The following is a 21,273-nucleotide window of genomic DNA, read 5'->3' as shown; positions in this document are numbered from 1 at the left end:
AGCTATTATGAATGCAACAAAAGTGATCTTATGTGTTTTGATCTGTTTCATCATTCACACGGTATCCTTTATTTCATCGCCAATATTGTCCTGCATGCATCACTCCAGTGAAGTGAAACAGTGTGGGAGGTGAGGCAGGCAGGGTGGTCTTTCTGGGACGCAGGAAGCTCACAGGGTCTTTGAAGGCGGGGAAGACTCAGCAGTGACTATGTGAGAATGGAAGCAGATGGCTTTTAGATGTTGATGTATTGCCAAACCGAGCGTTTCACTTGCGGTTTGACTTCCCGCAGCCAAGTAGCCCCTCTGGGTTTCGTGGGCTCTTAGCTGGGATACAGCTGCGCAGCAGAGTAGGTCTCTCGACTCTCCGCAGGATGGACACGGGCGAGTCACTCTCTGAAGTGAGTAATAAAGTCAGAAAGCGCATTCTGCACATGGAAGACCCCGGCATCCTCTCCTCCCACCCGGGCAGCAGGAGCAGCAGGCTGAGGAGAGCCGGGAACCCACCGGAGCCCAATAGCCCACACCTTATCACCGCAGGAGTCGGAGTTTCCCAGCTCCGGGCTCCCAGGTATCGGGAATCCCTCCCGCCGCCCCTCCCGCTGCCGCAGCCCCTGATGAGTTTCGGTTTCCATTTCCCCGCTCGGCACTCTCGGCGCTGCCCGGGCACTCCCGAGCTGTCGGCGGCCGAGGGATGGCGGGGAGGCGGCGGCGGCAGCGGGGCCGGGGGCGCGGCACGGGAGGTACGGACCGGAGGGAGCGGCGCGGTCGGGAGGGCGCTGGGTGACCCCCGGGGATGGGTCCGCGAGTGGGCGAGGACGCGTCCGTGCAGGTGGAAGCTCTGAAAGTGCAACAATCTGCAGGGCAGCTCCTCGGGAACGGGGAATGAGGGGCTTAAAGGTGTCCCAGTGTGCGGTACTGGAAGGAGGGAGTATAGACGGAGGGTTTTCCTCTCTAGTTCCATGTCTGATGTGTGAGAAGGGTGGGCAGCAAGTCTCCAGAGGTGTTAGGTAAATTAGGGCAGCCTTTGCTGATGACCGCCTCTCGCTCTTGGACATCCTGGGTCTCAGACACTTGTGCTGGAGCAGAGCTACATGCGAGTAACTCAGTGCCTGGTGCCGCTAGGTCGGGAGAGCATCTGCAGCCCCTCAGCTGTACACAAGGAGTACTTCCTTCTTGTGAAAAACACCAATCACTTGTTTTTAAAATTTTAAAAGTTTAATAGTGATAAAATGGTTATAAAAATAGTAATACAATTAGAGTAATAATAATTTGGACAATTTGGATTAGGACAATATGAGACAATAGAGACAAAGAGTTACGGATGTCCGGGTACCTCTTTCTGGGCAGCACAAGCCCGAAAAAGGACACACGTTAACAGAGGATTAACCCTTAAAAACAATAGCCTGTTGCATATTCATACACTTCATACATGATGCATAAATTCCATTCAAATACAGGATTCTGTCTGGTCATTGTCAACTTCTTCCTCTGAATCCTAACAGGGCCTTCGAGGTGGGAAGAAGTTCATTTCTTCTGCTAAGAGGGCAATACATTCTTTTTCTCTGAAAGATTTAGGTGTCCTGTGGCTGCTATCTCGTTGCGAATCCTTTCTTTAAAACAAGTATCCTACATAGCATAGTTTCTATTTTAACATTTTTTAATAACCTAAAATTGTATTTAACACACTATTTAAGAGAATTAATACAGCATTACTTTCTAACACAACACATATAATATTCATTTTAATATTTGTGAAAAGCCAATCATAAAATACGCATTTTTCACACTTCTGCTGTAAAGGGGCAATGAGTGAATTTTCTATCACTGCTTCTCCAGCACCTTGTAAAGTGCTTGACTTAAAGGCATCCAGTCCCCAAGGCTGTGACAAGTCTGGGGTGGCCAGATGCCTCAGGAAGTGCTTTGTCTCTGTCAGACACTCTCCAGAGGTGTACAAGAGCAACAGACTGTGCTTCTGCTGATGTTTCACTGGCTGTCTTGGGAGCTGGTGGCACAGCAGCCTAAGAGATGGAGAAAGGTCCTTTAGTGAGGAGTCATCCAGCATGAAACAAGCCAGAGGGTAGACAGGACATTGAAACGCTAAGGGGCCAGAGAAAATAAGACACACACACTTGTCTCACTTCCTCCTAAGAAGCAGAAACTCTTGCTGAAAGCAGTAGCACACTGAGATCTTGGGAAGGGGGCCGAGGTGGTTAAGGTGCCTGCTGCCATAGCCTGACCATCTGTCTGTCTGTCTGTGTGTGTCCTGCAGAGAGTGCACAGTCACAGAGGAATGAGGAGGTGCGCTGCTCAAACCATGATGCAACACATAAGCTCATTCTCTCCCCCAATGGGAAGCTTTCTGAACACTGGGCTAAAGCTTCAGGAAACTGCCCCAATACAAGGTAAGAAGCTTTCACAGGGTCGAGGTATGGATGGCAATGGTCAGAAAATGCAGCTTGATTTTCCCTAAGGTAACATCCAAGAGTTTGAGGCATGTTCCTGATGCAGAGAGAGAACTGGAACACATATCTTCCTAGTATTATCTCCTTTTAAACCCAGCCGGAAGTGCACAGATTTTGAGGATTATACCAAGACCTGAACTGCTTGGGATGCACATGAGACAGGTTTCTCTCAAACTTAGTAAGGTTCAGTAGAACATACCAGAGCAATGCAGATGCCTTGCAAATCACCCATGGCTTGGGCAAACTGCAGGTAAAAGACACAAGCATGTCTGAACCTTTCCACATTCTGATGAAGCTGTCAGGGTAACCATCATCTACAAATGGCCCAGCAGCTTGCTGTGTGATATTTCTTGCCCAGGGCAAGATAACAGCATCAGGCTGAGCATGGTTCTTTTCCAGCTTCTCGTGGAGCAAACCACAGTGAAGTCAGTTAACCCAGCTACATCAGGTCAGCATAAGAGAAGGGTGAATCAGTTTACAGGTGACCCGTGTTTTTTTAACACATATTTCCTGCTAAGGAAATATTTCCTGCTAGGGCTTGGTGAGCAGACGATCTTTGTCCTTTACTTTGTCTCATAGCACAGCATCTATTTATTTTGATTTCTGTTTCCTTATTTTTGCAGGCTGGTGAAGGAACTCGGAAACCGAATTATTGTTCAAATAGCATGTGGGGACCAGCATGCCATGGCATTATCCAGAGGTAGCCTCCTTCAAGAACACTTTTCCTCCAAACAGGAGTCATGCTTGCTCTGAGAAGGCAGTGTTTGTGCTACTTGCAGTAGTTTGTGACACCACTATAGACTAATGAGAAGTTGGGGACACAAAGTGCACTGGCTGTCAGTGCTGCTCCTTCCTCCCAGCATCCAGGGACCTCTCTCTGTCTCTCTCCAGTTCCTGAGCACTGCCCCTCCACGAAGGTGTGTTGTGGAGAGCAGATGTGGCTGCCCCACTTTGCAGTCACCAGACCTGCTCATTCTTAAGTTGCAACACCTTTCTGGTAGGGAGCTTCTAGTAGGTATGACTTTAGGGGCCTTTATTCTTGCTGTGCTGAGTCACATGGCAACATGGGACTGTCCCAAAGAGGTCAGAAGAAAACAAATTTGGCCACACATGATGCTCTTGCCTTGGAGCTAAGTCCCTGAAAACAACACTGAGTGTTGCTCCTACTCCCAAAATTCAAGGGAAGCAGTGAGGCTGAGCTGTTTTCTTTTGTTCTGTGTGTGAAGGGGGTGAGCTCTTCACCTGGGGCCGGAACACCCACGGACAGCTTGGAGTGGGGAGCCAAACCACACTTACTTCCAAACCACAGCTGGTGGAAAGACTAAAGGGCATCCCACTTGCTCAAATTGCTGTTGGAGGATCTCACAGCATGTGTGTGTCACTCTCTGGAGCTGTGTTCTCCTGGGGAAAGAACAGCTTTGGACAGCTGGGACTTGGAGACACGAAAGGTAAGGAAGGAGAGCACCAGGAGGGTGTTTTCCTGGTCACTGAGCTCACCAAATTGCTCCTCACTATTGTCAAGCTCCTGTGGAGCAGCAGTGGGCAGCAAAGTCTTTTGAAGAAAGTATATCTGGAGATGTTCTTTGTTTCCTGACCAGGAAAGGCATGCAGGAATGATGTGGTTGCAGGTATTTAGTGGTTGTTTTTCTATAGACAACTTGCAATCATTTTGTGTGGCTAACTAGATCGTGTGGGCTTTTAAAACCTCTGAGGTCTTACACATTTCCACTCCAGTCTCCTCTCCAGGAAGTCTTGCATGAAAGAAATTAATTTTATGGTTTTTAATCCTCTTTAATTCTCTGTAAACACAAAGTGAGAGAAGAATTTAAATCACCTCGTCTTCTAACTTAGAATGCTAGAGAAGAGTTGACAGACAGACAGAACATCTCATCTGAATGTGTCCACACCTGTGAGAATCAGATACTTTGAAGCCAAGTACCATTTGGCAAGCAGATATGGAAGTACTGCATTTTCTTTCAGACCAAAATAAATGAAAATAAAGTAGTATGAAAAACACAGAACATTATGAGAAAGAATATGTTATACTGGAGGGAAAACGACCCAAACCCAAGTTGTAATTACATTAATTGCTGTAAGAGAGGGCTGAAAAACACTTAATCCTCCTGTCTTCTATTTTTTTCTGTACATGAGACCCTCCAGTACTCTTTCAATTTAGCAGTATTATCTTTTTTCCAGACAGGGACTGCCCAACATATGTTGAAGCTTTAGAGCACTGGAAGACTGTATTTATCTCATGTGGGGCAGATCATACTGCAGTTCTCTCCAAGGTGAGTCTGAAATGGAAAGTCAGCATCTGAGATCTCACCTTGTGAGGAAAGATACACTGCTAAAAGAGAGAGAGATGAAGGAAAGAGAAAGCATGGAGAAATTGGGATGGTAATGCCTTGCTTCCACCTAAGCCTGAAGGTGATCCCCAAGGGGTGTTATCTAAGCCACTGGGAAAACTGGTCTTTTCTCACATTCCTGTCACCTGCATGCAACCTTTGGCAGGGATATGGTGAATGGGAATCTTGAGGCAAAGAGGTGCAGTTCAATTCCCAGTAGTTTATGAAATTATTTTTTTTATAGTACATTGGGGACTTCAGAAAATGTGAACGACATCTAATTCATTCGTAGGGTTTCCTCATACAAGTAAAATTCTTAAGCAACAGGGAATTATTCTCAAAAGTTAAATTGATTTTCTCATGAGCTAAATGATTTGGATTTTCCAGTGTGTGATCTGACTTGATGCAAAGTGAACCCTCCTCAGGTTTGAATCAGGGATGTTTTGAATCAAGTTCCACTTGATGTTGTATTTTGCTGGCCCTCATTCTTGGTTGTGACCATGTGATTGTTGTTAATAATGCAGTGATCCTGTTTGTTTCTTCATTTCAAGGAGGGGCTGGTGTGCACCTTTGGAGCAGGAGGGTCTGGCCAGCTGGGTCACAACTCCACCCAGAATGAACTCCTGCCTCGTGTGGTGGCTGAGCTGTGGGGAGCAAGGGTTTCACGCATTGACTGTGGCAGGTGGGATGTGATAATGACTTGTCTTCTGAGGTCAATGCCTTTGGGGATTCACTGAAGAGCAGTAGGGAAGGGGGTCACCAGAATGTTCAAATCTTTGTATCACAATAGGTCAGCACTCTCAGAGTATCCATCCACTGTTCAAGTATAAGCCACCCTCCTGCCAGAGCCCCAGTGAGAGCAGCACCCTCAGTCCCTGGTGAGCAGTGGGAGAGAGCTGCAAAAGCCACCAGAGAAGCCCTTGGTCTTTTTCTCATTTAATAAACAATATACTGGGTTTGTACTGGGTTCCAAAGGGCAAAGGACTGTCAAAAGCCTGCATCAGCACAGTAACTGGATTCCCAACCAGACTGATAAACTGGTTGGTTCTTAATAAGAATTGAAGAGCAGTGATAATTACCCAGTTTCGCTTTGCCCTTCTGGAACTGGGCCAGAAAAAGTCTCCTGACAACTCACCTGGGCTTGGTATCAGGCTCAGCAGCATAGAAACTGCACGTTTGAAAACGGAAGGGTGTGAAGCAAGCATGGTGTAACTATTTTTGTATGTGGAACCCAGGTAAATCACAAACATTAGAGGGTAGTATAGGAAATCTGAGTCCATGTGTGTCTTTATTGCTGAATGTTTATGCAATGAAGAGTTGTAACACTGTGGTTAAAGGGACTCTTTATCTGGACTGTTAGGACTTTTGAAGACAAGCTTCAGGTGTACACTCTGAGAATGTATTTATAAATTTTATTCTGCTTTGCCCTGTGGTTTTCGCTTATTATGATTTTTTTTTTCCCTGAACAGACAATATACCCTGGTCTATGTCCGTTCCTTGGACAAATTCTATTTCTTTGGCTCTGATGATGAAGGACAACTGGAAGATGAGAGGAAGCCCAAACAGTTGATACCACTTCCCATCAATTCACCAGTGGATACTGGAAAATCCTGCCAGAGTAATGACCACTGCAGATATATACAATCTGTATTTATTTCTTCCATGGAGATGTTTTGCTTTCTTGATTTCATGTTTACACTGAAAGGCAAACATTATGTCTCATCCTTGCTTGGCCATCCCAACAAATTCTACCAGGAGTTATTCCATTTGGTGCTTGATTATTATGGGTAATGGCCTCACAGAATCAAACTTCCAACAGATAACTACCATCTGATGCGGTTTTTTATTGTTCCACTTTTGTGCACTTAACTCTCTGAAGACAGTGACTGTTTCTTCAAATATTGCTACAACAATCTTTTTGTTCTTTCACAGAAAAGGGTGCATCAAAAAAGGGGATTAAAATTCCTGCAGGAATACACCGAAGTTTTGCCCGTTGCAAAGAGGGGAACAAGGTATGTGCACATTTGATCATAGCTTCTGATTTTACCACTGTCCACATTACGGCTGGAAACATTTGGATTTTCCAACATGCTTGTAGCACTTCAGTTTTATATGTGTCTATTGCAGATTTTTCTGTGCTTTACCTACAGACTAACTTGTACTGCAATTATGTGTGTTCTGTGGTTAATGTATCTGGATCATGCTAGATGACCATTAATTTGTTCGTACTTAGGCTGAAATCTTGTTATGATTGGGTTGAAAAAAAAGAATCCCATCTGCTACAATTTATATTTTGTCAATGTTTTCATGTATTTCACACAGAATTCATATTTGAATGGAATTGCCACTCTGGAGGATAAAGAAGTGGATGCATGGATTTCTAATTCTAAATGTTTTAAGAGTATAAAAAGGTAAATCAGAAACTTGCTGTTTGGGTTTGTTTGTGTTTTTTTCCCTGTTGCATGATTTTCTCTAAAACCTATTATTCTTTGGAGGCTACTATAGGAACTGTTCAAGAATTTAGCCATGGCGCAGTCTTGTACCTTGGCACAAAGTTCATAAGGAGCTGACAAGTTAAATCAGTGAAAGACCCTGCCTGCAGACCAAGGCCTTGTGCAAAAAGCCTAATCTGAGTATCCAAACTGGAATGCTGCACCAGCATTTAAAAATTAGTGGTCACTTCTTTAATTACCCATTTTCAAAAGCAATATGTACATACCACTGTGGTGTGCCTTACACTTACAGTCTTTCACAGGTTTTATATGGGAGGTTATTTTCTTTGGGAAAGTCTGGCTCCAGCTGCTGATTTTGAGCATTTCAAAAGCTTGGCTAACTTGGAACTAAATGTTTCCCTGACCACATTTGGAATGGTTTGGACCATGTGAAAAGTGGTGGCTGAGAAGGTGAAAGGGAGGGTTCTTTCCAGACCTCAGTAAGAAGGGCCTGACAGCAAATTGCTTGATAAAATAGCTGCTTCAATAAGAACAGAACCAGGAATGCTGGGAGTTAGTAAGTCTGGTGTCCCTTCAGGTTCTGGGAGCCCAGCTTCTGTGCAGCAGTAAATTGATAGCCTGATGGATTTTCCCTCCATGTGCTATAAAGATCCTGTCCATGGAGGGGATTCTCCTCCCTCCCATGTTGCAGTGCCTTTTATTTTGCATAACAAACAAAAGCAGCTAATGTTCTGACCTGTGACGAGAAGAATCCCCATGATAACACTCACCAGAATGGAGCACTGGGGCAGAACCTTGAGCAGGTTCCCTTGCAAGGCCCAGGAGAGCAGAGGTGGCTAGCAAAGATCAGTAACCTTGAGTACAATGTCTTCTGCAACACTGACAGGGAAGTGGTGCTATGAAGAGTTTTGTGGGGTCAGATGCAGACACCCTTGTACACATTTTTTGTTCTTTCAGAGTTAAAAACCTGAAGTTGAAAGGACTGTCTTTTTTGGTTTTTTTACTATCAGGAATATCAGACTGATCTTTTCATCTGAGGCTTGCATCAATGGAAGCTTCCTGGACAAAAGGTAGCACCACTGACTTAGACATAACAGATTATATTGGCTGCTTGTAAACTGACTAGAAAGTGTTGTTTTAGGTCACATATGTAGAAAAGATTTGTTTTATCTGAATTTGCAAGAAGCAAGTTTTTATTTTTCAAAGCTCAAGCTAATATTAAGATTTTTATAGCCCTGGTCCTACTGAAATGTGCTGGAGAAACTCACATTTTAGAAGATTATCCATTAGTGATATTTGGCAGATGATGATAATCCCCCCAGCCAGTATTACAGCTCTTGAAGGATGCTTAATAGCTCCTTCTGGCACTGAAGTGGAAGTCGTTTTAGGGTGAAATACAGGAGTCTACCATTAATAGTTCACAGCCACACAAGACAGAAAGGACAGGATGTTAATCAAGTCACAAAACAGTGGCTTGTGTTGTCTATCTTCTTAGAACACATGAAATTATACCCACGAGAGCTGGGGCTGAACTTTCCAAGTATTTTCTGGTATTACAATGCTTCATTATTCAGTAGAAAAATTATTTCCTTTTTTTTTATATTGTGATAGGGACAAACATTTTAAAACTTCCAAAGAAGTCTCAGGCGTGGACATGTCAGAAGTGAAACGTTTTTATGAGAAGATCAGTAAAAACCCAACAGTCTACCAGGAGGTAAGGATTTGATATAAGGATGCTCACTACACAGATTCTGAGGAGCATTGGATTTGTGTATGAAACTTAAGAATTTCATGCCAACTTAATTACTTTGGCAAAACACAATTGCATTTTAACCCTTGTCTCTTTTTAATTTTTTTCCCCTCTGAAGGTGCAAATGGAGATTAGGAATTTACTGTCTTCCTCATTGTCTTCCTCTCCCATCTCACCAGAAAATTTCAGAGTCTACTTGATCTTGCCTTTTCTTCTGAGGGGGAAGGATGAAGGCTCTGTCCTTTCTCTGATTGTTCTGGCTGAAGCCATCATGAAGCTCCAGCCAGAGGACCTGCAAACTCTTGGTAGGGCTTTATAATGGTAGAACTGAATGATTTAAATTCTTGGTCATTTTCTGCTGCAGAACAAGTGTTATTATCACTGATGTAATGTGTTTCAGAGCTTGAAATAATTGCTTTTGATAGATATAGAAACATGGGAACTATGCAGCAAGGCACAAGAATTTTAAAAATTCTGTCTGAGGTTTAATGGTTTTTGTAGTGCAGGCTTAAACTTTTTTTGTTCAATTCATTTGATAAAAAGAGAAAAAGCAGCTTCATCCACAAATTGCAATGATCTGTATGTTACCTGTGACCTCACTAGCTGTTTTCTTTACAGAATGCCTATGGTCAAATCTAGAAACATCCTTTTTCAAGGAGCTGGTCATTCTGTATCAGAGGGCTTCCCAGGAAATTCTGTTCTCATTTGTCCAGGAGTTCAAGGCCACGGGGCCAAACCGCCTCTCCAACCTGGACCCAGTTGAAACTGGGCCTCTGCAAATACTGCAGATGCTTTACCAGGTGAGAAGGTGCTTGGATCCCAATTAGACAGGGTGTCTCAATGTAGCCTAGAGTATTTTAATACTTCTCACTTGTTGACTTCTGTGGGTTTGACACTGCTTCAGGAATCTCTTTGGCTCTACACCAGCACAGTTTTGAAGAAGTCCTGCTTGAGTTGTGCCAAACTGACCCTCTGTAGAAATGAAGAGCTAAAGCATGTTGTAGCCCTGGCAGGGGGAAGAATGCTTTCAGTGGTGTCAGGAGGGCATCCATTGATGCCTACACAGCTATGGATGTGGTGTCCTCTATGTACCATGCCCATTCCCCTTTCTGCTGGTGAGATGCCTCATCCCAATAACTGCTCAGAGCATTTAAAAGACAACCTATCTACTTGTCACATTGCAGCTGCCGCAGAAATGCTCTGTGATGCTTTGAGAGCCCGTTAACCTGACAAATTCTCTGGGACAACAGCATTAGAACACCTTTAGCTGTACATGAACAAGGGAAACAAAGGAAGCAATAACTGTGTTCTTCTGGAAACCCTACTTTCTCTCCACATTCCTGTGGAGGTGTTCAAAGTTTATGAAAGTTAAGAGCTCGAGCACACAGTATAAACCAGAGAGATTTGTTAAATTTTGTTCAGACTTGAATATCCTTTTGGCTGAGAATGCAGAATTGGGCCTCAAAGTTTAGACTCTCAAATTTGTATTTATGCAGATAAATAAACTAAAAAATGCAGCAGGTCCACTCCTCTGTAAGTGATTACATGATTTGGAGCTTTAAATGTTCACTGTTCCCCAGCAAGCATCTTTTCCTGGCAACAAGCAGGAACATGAGGAGGGAACTGCAGAAATATGAAAGACACTCCAAGGGAAATACACTTTTTTTGATGGAGTCCTGTTAAGGGATCTTAATAGTAGATGAAAATTGCTTTCCTGCTAGTTTATACACGGCTTTCTAAGACTTCTCATTCTGGAGCACTGTGCTTCTTGAGCACTTTTATCCTGTAACTTCTGTGCAGGTCTCAGAACTCTTTCTGAAGAAAGCCCTGTCAGTCCTGTCCTGCCAGACAGACACAGCTCACTAGTTCTGCTGCTGATATATTGCATGTTTCAATGCAGGTGAACTCCAGAACTGGTTTTGGAGTACATGAAAGCATCTTCCATGTACATGAAGTGAGAGAGATTATCAACATATGTTCATTCTTCAACATAGTAGTAAGTATAAATCTTACCAGCAGTGCAAAACACTCTTTCATCTTTTATTGATATATATATATAAAGGAAGTCAACTCTAGAGACTAAGCCAGCACATCTCAAAGGCACTTCATTTTTCCTAGTCCTCCAAAGCTCTAAATTATGCAAGCCCTTTACCATCCCAGTGTTCCAGCAACTACAATAGAGCTTTTCCTGAGATGATCCCTGGTTCTGAGAGTTGGAGCTGCCCTCCAGCATCTTAAGCAACTCTGTTTGCTTTGAACTAGTAATCACTATGAAATAGAAGCACAAGGGATGGTTGCGATACTTTGTGTTACTCTGGATTTTATTATGTTTAATTAAGAGAAATGTTTTGAGGTGTCTTTAAACTTTTATTTAGAAATCTTATTGAGCATTTCAATGTACTTACATCCTAAAACAAAGCCGTGATAATAAAAAATAATCTGTGGCATTTCTTGACAGAGTGAAAATTAGCTACCAAATGCAGTCAGTGTCAGAGGAAGCAGTATGAAATGGAAATGTGCATAGTAGGGGTTTCCTTTGGCAAAAAAAAGTAAGCTTTCATGCCACTTGGCTGGAATTTGTAGGGCAACTGCCTAATTCCTCCATAAGCTTTTGTTTGCTAATGTACCAATTTTGTACCAATTAACCAGAGTGGAGTAGGAGGTTTGAGCAACAGCATATCATCAAAAGCCAATTAGGACATTACCTGAAGTTGGTGCCTTATCACACTGGAGGTGTAACACTTTAAATTAGATTATTTTTAAACCAGTATCTATTTTTAGTATTACATATAATAAACCCAGCAGTTTTTAAAAACAATATACCATAATCTGAGTATCCAGGGCATTTTGGTTTAGCTGAATTATGGAAGATGCTGTTAAAATCACTCTCTCTGTTTTATTCTTGAGGCACTACTATAGACAAGTGTCTGTGTGCACAGAGAGGTTAGATGCCTCTCTCTGCTTCTCACTCACAGGAGTGTGCAGGAGCTGTTTTTATGATGTGAACCTCTGTAAGTGCAGTGCTCATGCACACAAGGGCTTATTTCAGAGACGCAGAAGTTTGCCAGGGTGCAGACTGGCAGTTCAGCCTGCAGAGACGTCCCTGAACTCTGATTTCACAAGGGAAAATCAGTATGTCTTTTCCTTTCTTCCTTGTCCTTTCAGATAGTCCTACAGATGCTGAGCAAGTACCCATGCATCTTTGACAGGGAAAACAAGATACGCCTTCATATTACAGAATGCAGGGCTCTTGCCAAAGTCTTTACTGTAAGTGCAACCAACTTTGTTACCTATCAGAAGAGATAAACACACTGCTAACAGACTATTACTTCAATCCTTGGATACCCCTTATCCAGATACCCTTTATAAGGATACCTGAGCCATGGAATTTCTGTGTCAGAAGACAATGCCTTCTCCAAGACATATGGGAAAATTTAAAGTCCGCCTCAAACCAAGATTTCAGGAAGATGTTAAAGGTAAGATACTAAATTGTATTACTTGTTAGCCCTAAGTATCTTGCTGCAGTGTTCCTTGATTTTCAGTGTTACTGTATATTGGTACAAGAGTTTCAGTATCTTCTGAGCATAGAGCAGAAAGAACTGCTCCTCAAATTATTATAAAACATGTTCCATGGATGGTGTAGAGTAAATCTGGAGGCAGTATTTTACATCCTTATTCCAGGCAGCTTTGTTGGCATAAGTTAAATGCAAGTGGCAGTGCTATTTACTGTGAGGTTGCTTTGGGGTAATGGAATAGAATTGCTCAGTTGTCAAAGTCCAGTACTGTTGCTGCTAGACTGACTTTTGAGATTTTCTACTAGTACATTAAAACCCCAGTGTCTGGGGAACCAGCCTGAGGGGTCAGCAAGCAACACAGACACACAATTACATTTCTCTCCTGGAGATGCTGTCTGAAGGGAAAGGAAGGATAGTGCTGGCCAGAGAGATGAGTATAATTACAATGCTGCTGTCTCCATGTGCTTTTAATGTGTGGCTTCCACACAGATGTGCAGGTTGGGGCAGCTGCATTTCCCGCAGGAATGGCGATGCTGGCCCTGCCCTGCAGAAGCCATTAGCTGGGACAGGGACACCTGACTGGGAACAGGACACTGCCCAGAGCAGAGCTCAGCTCAGGGACCACATGCCCCACCTGTCACTAACACAGACTCTGGCACCACGCCTGTGCCACAGGAACAACAGACCTTGGTGCCCTGGTGCTTTCCAAGTGAGCTCTCTTGCCAACCAGAGCTGTCAAAGCTTTTCTTTCCCATTTACTTAAGAGAAATTCACAATGGCTCCCAGAGCTACCTTTCCTTCCTGGTTCCTCACTACACCAGCTGAGAGAGGCATTTATTTACAGAGGCAGGCAGGGTGTGCTCTGAACTGTCCTCTAGACTTCAATTCTCCACCTACTGTACAAGCTCTGACAAACATCTGCCCTTAGCTGAAGTCAGCCTTTCGGCACACCTCGTGAGCACTGCCTTTCACACTGTGCATCACAATATTATTTACCCAGCAGCAGCCTGAAAAATATAACTGCACTGTTAGTATCCCACAGCACTTACAGCCTCGTGCAGCATTTACAACTTGGTGCTTCATTTCTGCATTTTTCAGCAGGTAAAGGACATGAATGTGTTTTGTATTGCAGATACAAACTACCCAAAAGCAAAACACAAAAAAGAAACCTTCACTGTAGCATTGACCTGCTCCCTTCATAGCTGTATCCCGTTAGAAAGTTTTTGATATAATACTGAGAACTTTGCCTGTGGTACTCTCATAGTGGCCCTACAAAGAAAAGATCTGCAGGTACTGCACATACAGACATCGGTATCATCCAAGAAAGAAATGTCTTCATTTGACTCATCTCAAGTTTTGTTATTAAACACCAGCCTGATTTATTTTAATTTTTGCTCTTCTGACAGTGAGACAAACATATTTCAGATGCACATCTGGTTAAAAACCCCCAAAGTTCTCAAAGAGAGATTCATATCATTGCATGTTTTAATTTTAATTTAGTTTATTCAGTCAGGGTACTTCCTCATGAAAACTAAGGTTCTAATTAGTGCCACTACAAATGCACAGCACTCTTGAAAGGATAAAACAGAGGAAATTAGTGCTTCTTGTTACTCCTACTCTTCATCTGCATTAACAGTAGTTAACAATGGGCTGCTGCTTCATACAGTTCCAGATCCTACCAGGAAAATGATGCCAGTCACTAGTGCCAGAAGGAAACTCTCTCAAATGAACTGCAATACTCGATGAGATTAAACAAAACTACGTTGATTTAGAGAAGCCCAGGGGTTAGCAAAGGCACCACACTAGTTGTGCCTAAAAAGCTTAATCCCCATCCAGGTCCACAGGTGAAAGAACACATAAACCGGTACTGTAACGGGAAGGAGGAGGCTGTAGAAACACAGGCTGGCTGTGCTGGTGCAGCCCTGGGGGAAGTTTTCGTCCACGCTGGCCGAGTAGAACAGGCCTGCCAGGGACAGCAGGGGAACGAGCACAGTCAGCGTGGGCAGCGAGGGCAGCAGCCCAGCTCCGGCCATCGGGCCCCGGTACCGCCGGGCCCGGCGGCTCCTCACGGCTGCTCCGAGCCCTCGGCCGGCGCCTTCGTGTGCGTCCTCCTGGCAGCCTCCGGAACCATGTTCGGGATGCCGTCGATGATGGGGTACGCGATGCCCAGCTCCTCGTTAATGAGCTCGTTCGTAGATTCTTCGTACCTGCTTAGCCAAGCCGGGGAGGGGGGAGAAACATGCAAGCGAAAACATGAGGAGCAGGGACTAACCTGGCTTTGCCCAGGGCTCGGGCGCAGTTCCCCCGCCCCATCCTCACCTCAGCGGCCGCTTGGAGAGCGGGCACACCAGGAAGCGCAGCAATGATGGCTCCAGGGGCTGCGGCCCCGCTGAGCCGGAGCCTGAGTCTGGGCCGGAGCCCGAGTCTGAGCTTTGTTCCTGCTCCTGCTGCCGGTGGCAGTCCCGGCGGTGCCCGGGGCCGGCCGGGGCCGCCCGCCGCAGCCGCAGCGGCAGCAGCAGGCCCGGGCCGCGCAGCATGGCCGCCGCTTCCGCCGCCACGGCCCGCCCCGAGCGGCGCCCGCCCCTCTGCCCGCCCCCCTCAGCCGGGCTCCCTGCGTGTTTCGGAATGTAAAATAGATCAAGGTTAAGGCAGGGTGGTTTTCGGTGTAAGATCTTTGTACACTTTCAGGCTTAATCAGGAAGGAAGGAGAACTAGTCAGTGGAACAGGCAGCAGCCAGCATTCCCTAGCCAAGGACATCCGGGAATGAAAAGCCTTGAGGATGCAGTAAATCAAGATGTTGATGTATGTCTGTATATACATTGCTAACTTGGCAAAATACTCAATGTGAAAAACGCCAATCTCTTGTTTTTTAAAAATTTAAAGTTTAATAGTAATAAAATTATTATAAAAATAGTAATACAATTAGAGTAATAACAATTTGGACAAATTTAATTAGGACAATATGAGACAATAGAGACAAAAGTTACAGACGTCCGGGTACCTCTTTCTGGGCAGCACAAGCCTGAAAAAGGACCCCCGTTACCAGAGGATTAACCCTTAAAAACAATAGCCTGTTGCATATTCATACACTTCATACACGATGCATAAATCCCATTCAAATACAGGATTCTGTCTGGTCATCATCAACTTCTTCCTCTGAATCCTAACAGCGCCTTCAAGGCAGGAAGAAGTTCGTTTCTTCTGATAAGAAGGCAATAAATTCTTTCTCTCTGAAAGATTTAGGTGTCCTGTGGCTGCTATCTCGCTTATCCTACATAGCATAATTTCTATTTTAACATTTTTTATAACCTAAAACTATATTTAACACACTATCTAAGAGAATTAGTACGGCATTACTTTCTAACACAACACATATAATATTCATTTTAATATTTGCAAAAAGCCAATCATAAAATACATGTATTTGTCACACTCAAGTTCCACATAGCCTGTAGCTGAACTGTGTTCATTATAATAGTTAAAATCACACCCACAGGGTGAAGAGACCCCTGTCAGATGAAGACCCTTCCTCTGAGGGTGTGTGGAAGTCAGCTGGGGTTATGTAACTTGTTTGGAAATTACTAAACAAGCATAACAGACTTGGACGGTTACTAACTCTGAATTTCTGTCTACAAATAATGGCTCAAAAAGTCTGGTGGGGGGTGCTTGATTTGTGGATTACCACCAAGTATCCAGGTTGGCACAACCGTGAGATAAAAAAATCAGTGTCTCTCTCTCAGGTGTGTAATTATTGGCTTGTTGCACACTAGGTAAGGAATCTGATTTTGTGAGCAACATGAGTGTCTCTATGGCTGTCTCTGCCCTTGCAGGTGTCCTTTGTGGGTGAGGCGGGGGTGGACGAAGGTGCAGTGTCCCAGGAGCTCTTCAGCGTTGCAGCCAGGACCCTCTGCCAGCCCAGCACCATCACCTTCTGCCACTTCACCTCTGGCCTCGTGTGGTTCCCCAGACAGGCAAGGCAGACCTGCGGGGGTGGATGGGGGCCCCACCCATGGGAAAAGGCCGTCATGGCTCGTTCCTAACCAGGTGTGCTTGTTCCTAACCAGGCCCCGAGCTCTGAGGATGAGGACATCTTCCTCTTGATTGGGACACTGTGTGGAATGGCCCTGTTTAACAAGTGCACGGTGCCCTTGCCCTTCCCCAGGGCTCTCTACAAAAAGCTACTGGGCCTGACCCCCACCCTAGAGGACCTTGAGGAACTGCTGCCAACCGTGGGCCGGTATGAGCCAGGCATGGCCCAAGCTTTGGCTGGGTCCCTTGCCTTGATCATGGACTGGGAGATCCCAGAGCCTGAATTTGGGGTACCCATGGCATCTACATTTGCCTTTATGAAGATGCTAGAAGCCACAGATTTCCAAGAGGTCCTTGTCCAGGGCATGGATGTTGCTCTCAGAGGCTGGCATTGCCAAAACAAAATGCCAGGCCTCATGACTTAGAAGGTGTCAGATCTCTGCCCCACCAAAACTTAAGTCCACACTGTGAATATATAAGTGTTTAAAACACTTTGGGCTGTAGTTTAGACTTGAAAGAACTAATGACTCAATTACTAATGTTGGGGTTTTTTTCCTGATTTACTAATTATCAATTTCCGCAATATTGCCTTGCACAAGTACAATATTACAAAATACTGCCAATTCTGAGAACCCTTGTGCAGAGTTTCCATGCACTAGGAGGAGAGATATCAGGCAGACATAAGAGGGAAAGGTGCTGCTACCACCAGCATAATGCTTCTAGGCCCCTGAAGCCCAGTCTTCCAGGCAAGTGATATAAACAACAAGAAGATGAGAATCCCATCCCATGAGCCAGTGACTGTGTTGAGGTCCTGAATTCACTGAGGTTCCTCAGTGAATTGGAACACAAGGTTGCCTGCAATACTTGGAAAGGTGCTGCCCCCCCAAAACAATTCTCCCAGATCATCCCTCTGTTCCACACTTAATTCCTCACTAGATAATGTCTAGCAAGGAAGCAAGACTGTGGTCCCAAACCCAGTTGTCACTGAACTTGGTGTAAAGTTGTCCACACAGGGCATGGGGATGGACTTGCCTGGAAAATTTTTTTACTGGAGGCATTTGTGCTCAGCTTTTGTCAGCAGCATGATGAAATTTCAGTGCCATATATCATGTTTCTGTGTGAGTCTAGGTATTGTGTACATGTATGCATTTAAATACTGCTTGTCAAAGGATGCTTTTTAGCAGAATTTGCAAGTGCACTGAATGGTCACATTTCTTCTCTCTTTAATCCCTTTTGTGTTTGGACAGGAGTCTTCGGAGAATTTTGAATGAAGAAAGTGATGGCTTGGACTTGAACTTCACGGTAAGACATCCCACGAATTTGGACAGGTGTCTGCTAAGGAAGGCAGGAGCCTCCCCTGAAATGGAGAATGTAAATCCTCCCCACCCCTCTGAATTGCTGTAAATTTTAAATTAAGGGGCTCTTAGGCAAAAAATATGGGAGCAGGAAATAACAGTTCTTTAATAGGGAAGAAAATAAAAGGATAAAATAAACAATGCAGTAAACTGAAACAACACTGACAGAGTCGGAACTCAACCCGACACCCTGTTGGTCAGGGTGTTGGTAGCAGTCCAGTTGGAATTGTGGCTGCAGTCCTCCTGAAGTGTCAAGTGTGGTTCTGCTGGAGCAGGGATCTTGTAGAAAAAGGATGTAGACTTCCTCTGAAGATCCACTGGAAGAAGAGGCAGCTGCTGTTCCTCTGGGAAATCCAGTGGAGAAGCTGTATTGGTATTCCAGAATGTCCAGATTATATCTGGGTAGCAATGCTTGGCTCCTCCTTCTGGGCGGAGCATCTCACAATGGGATGCTACAGTTCTTATCAGTCATGCAGTGACATTCAACAGCCTGTTATCAGCAGATGTCCCCTCCCGAGGGAGGAGTGATTGTGGAAGAGATAAGGAAGACTGCCCACTTGACAAAAGACAACTGCCATACAGATGGTAATAGAATACATCTCGCCTTGCAGTCTGGAACAGGTACTTGGGCAAGACACTGTCCCAGTGCAAATGACACAACTTGTCTGTAAACTCAAACTAGTGAGAGTGCCATGTCAGGCCCTTCAGGAGGAATGAGAGATGTAGCACATATATACCTGCCACATATAGATATAGCAGCCAATGTGTGAATTTATTTGCATAGATAATGGAAGGAGGAGATTCCACGGATGTTGTTGATCTTAAAGAAAATGGTGCCAACATTCCTGTCACTAAGGATAACAGGTCAGTTTTATTTTTATATTTCTTAATCATGGTGTCTTGCTACAAATGTATGAAGTAACGTGTCTGTACCCATCCCCATATACTGTTAGAAAATATTGACTTCGGTATTGTGCCATTGGTCTTGGTCCAATAGGTTGTACACTTTCAGTTCCTGCTGTGCTTGCTGCACACGTGCTAAACACTAGCAATTTGTGCAAGCAGTGGATAACATGGGGATCCTTGGATATCCTGGTATCTGCATATACAGATACCTGGCATTAACAGGAAAATTCCTAACAAATGTAAAAAATAACCTGGAATAGTATTTTCAGGCAAAACCAGATGATTTTTCTGTGAAATCCAGCTATAGGTACACCTCTTTAGGAGTTTTTTAAGAGCAAAATGTTTCCTGCTTAGTTACCTATATGGAATGTATCTTGTACATAAAGGAGAAGGAGCAATCTACCAATAAGGCTTTGTGTCAATATTAATCTCTGCACAGAGGACAGAGAGAAATTTTGTGTCCTGAATTATGCAGATGAGCTGAGGACCCATAGGGATCCATGAAAGGGCTGTTTAAGAAGCTTGAAGTAGAGCATTTACATTGAGTTGATTGTACAGTACAATGGCACTACACAAATCCCCATCTGAAGTAGAGAGAAGAGTGAAACTATTGATTAACAGCTGTGCAAATATTTATTTAGATTTCAGGGAAATTATTGGGCATTCAATGGGAGTTAGGTCTGCTAGGTTTAAAATAATCAGGTGTCTGACAGGATTTCATTGGAGCATTCACATGAAGTACAAGGAGTGTTACCAAAATGAATCCATTCTGGCCAGCATTCTCTTTTCTTTGTGAAGATGCTCCCAGCTTAGTCAGTGAATAACTAATTGCCAGTGACAACTGGTCTCAGTGAGTCTGTACATCACAGCAGGTCATATGGAATAAAGAAATAAAGTTCTCTATAATTCTCCTTTTAGAAAAGCACCACCAATGCTCATTTGGTATCTGTTGCAGGAAAGAGTATGTTGATTTGTATGTGAATTATAAGTTCAATAAATCAGCACAGAAGCCATTTGAGGACTTTATGCAAGGGTTCTTAAGAGGCTGCCCAGCTAGAAATTGGAAGGTGTTTTCCCCTGAAGAGCTGCAGGTTCTTCTCCAGGGACACCCAACGTTTGACTGGCATCTGCTGGAAAAGGTATTGTATACAAGCAGTGTCCTTCTGCTCTGTCTGCTAAGCATAAACTACTTCTGACCTGTTCTTTCACTGAGTGTATAACAGATGGACAGAAACTCCAAGAACTTTCTCTTTTTTTGATTTGTGTCGATGTTCTGTCTCTAATCTACGTCAGCCACAAGAATAAAGGGGAATAAGTATCAAGCCATAACTCAGGGATTGTCATTTGAATCTTTGAAAAACAAATGAGCAAGCAGATTCCAGAGGTTAAGGGGATTTGAATATCTATGAACAGGATTATAAAATTTATCAGATAAAATGTTGCTTTAAATATAAATGGAAATATTGAGGATTAACTGGCCTGGTTTTTTTTGTCTCTTTGACAGAATGTGATATATGCCGAGTATACGGAGTCAGATCAAACCATCAGGAATTTTTGGACTGTGTTTCACGAGCTACCAGAAGAAAAAAAGAAAATGTTTCTTGGTAATATATCAGGCATTTAAAACTTTCCATAGCCCTTTTATTTCCCCCACAACACACATCCTACATACTATACTGTACTATAGTTCCAAACTGTAGCTTTTCAAAGTGTTCACCCCTGCTGCTGCCACATTTTCTAGGGAAAACAACAAAAAATAACAAAAGGAGCTGCACAGGGACAGCTCTGACCCTCCTCACATCCCCTGAGGTTTGCTTGAGTGCACCCTGAAACTTGCAGTTACTTTATCCCTTACTTTTGTGTTGTGTTGTTGGTCAGAGGCTGCAGTTTGTGAGAGTACACTGTGTTGATGTAAGCAGTTTACCTTTTTCAAAGGGTTGCAGAAGCTAGGTCATCCTTTTTAAAGGTAGAAGGTCAGACCTAGCCTGGCCTTTCTCATCCACATAGTCTATAATAGAAAGTAGAAGAGAGCTTGTAACTACTGTGAATCAGAAAGAGACTTTAATCTGTATTCAGGTGTAAGTTCAACAAAGCATAATACTTAGCTTAGGAAAATATCTGTATGTTTACACTAATTTCCCTTCATGATTTTCATTAACATTAATTATTTTAATGATTTTCAGCTAACTTTTTTTTTCAATTTGCTAACTTATTCTTGTTTTTCTTTTTTTTATTCCTTCAGTTTTTTTGTCAGGATCTGATCGAATTTCTGGCTATGGACTGGAACCTTTTAGATTTTGCATTGCAGATCCCCACATAGAAAATCCAGATAAGAGCTCTCCCTATGCCAGTACTTGCTGCCTGACTTTGTTCCTCCCCAGATACAGCAGAAAAAAAATACTCAAAAAGAAGTTGCTTTATGCCATAGAGCATAATGAAGGTTTTGGCCGTGAGTAA

The 21,273-nt window shown here is 43.7% G+C and overlaps 3 protein-coding genes across 3 annotated transcripts in view; 1 reads left to right on the top strand and 2 right to left on the bottom strand.

Moving 5' to 3' along the window:
- Positions 1-21,273, top strand: part of LOC115903695 (probable E3 ubiquitin-protein ligase HERC4) — a 23,959-nt gene extending 2,686 nt beyond the window's left edge. The window contains exons 2-24 of the mRNA XM_030948340.1: positions 538-740; positions 2,270-2,402; positions 3,086-3,162; positions 3,689-3,910; positions 4,659-4,750; positions 5,359-5,489; positions 6,277-6,425; positions 6,740-6,819; positions 7,130-7,218; positions 8,271-8,330; positions 8,872-8,974; positions 9,129-9,315; positions 9,629-9,810; positions 10,911-11,006; positions 12,176-12,277; positions 12,367-12,486; positions 16,357-16,497; positions 16,591-16,763; positions 17,803-17,857; positions 18,695-18,774; positions 19,772-19,955; positions 20,321-20,420; positions 21,059-21,273. Coding sequence (XP_030804200.1) covers positions 538-740; positions 2,270-2,402; positions 3,086-3,162; positions 3,689-3,910; positions 4,659-4,750; positions 5,359-5,489; positions 6,277-6,425; positions 6,740-6,819; positions 7,130-7,218; positions 8,271-8,330; positions 8,872-8,974; positions 9,129-9,315; positions 9,629-9,810; positions 10,911-11,006; positions 12,176-12,277; positions 12,367-12,486; positions 16,357-16,497; positions 16,591-16,763; positions 17,803-17,857; positions 18,695-18,774; positions 19,772-19,955; positions 20,321-20,420; positions 21,059-21,273 — 2,974 coding nt within the window. The remainder of the gene's footprint in view (positions 1-537; positions 741-2,269; positions 2,403-3,085; positions 3,163-3,688; positions 3,911-4,658; positions 4,751-5,358; positions 5,490-6,276; positions 6,426-6,739; positions 6,820-7,129; positions 7,219-8,270; positions 8,331-8,871; positions 8,975-9,128; positions 9,316-9,628; positions 9,811-10,910; positions 11,007-12,175; positions 12,278-12,366; positions 12,487-16,356; positions 16,498-16,590; positions 16,764-17,802; positions 17,858-18,694; positions 18,775-19,771; positions 19,956-20,320; positions 20,421-21,058) is intronic.
- On the bottom strand, positions 13,877-14,657 carry PIGY (phosphatidylinositol glycan anchor biosynthesis class Y). Its single transcript, XM_030947930.1, has one exon. The coding sequence runs from the start codon at positions 14,556-14,558 to the stop codon at positions 14,328-14,330; it is 231 nt and encodes a 76-aa protein (XP_030803790.1). The 5' UTR covers positions 14,559-14,657; the 3' UTR covers positions 13,877-14,327.
- PYURF (PIGY upstream reading frame) lies at positions 14,009-15,065 on the bottom strand. Its single transcript, XM_030947929.1, has 2 exons — positions 14,845-15,065; positions 14,009-14,732 (listed from the first exon to the last, which is right to left on the bottom strand). The coding sequence occupies exons 1-2, from the start codon at positions 15,060-15,062 to the stop codon at positions 14,591-14,593; spliced, it is 360 nt and encodes a 119-aa protein (XP_030803789.1). The 5' UTR covers positions 15,063-15,065; the 3' UTR covers positions 14,009-14,590.

The sequence above is a fragment of the Camarhynchus parvulus genome, chromosome 4 (assembly GCF_901933205.1).
Source record: "Camarhynchus parvulus chromosome 4, STF_HiC, whole genome shotgun sequence".
In the NCBI taxonomy this organism is placed as follows: domain Eukaryota; kingdom Metazoa; phylum Chordata; class Aves; order Passeriformes; family Thraupidae; genus Camarhynchus; species Camarhynchus parvulus.
This window is presented reverse-complemented; position numbering and strand designations above follow the sequence as displayed.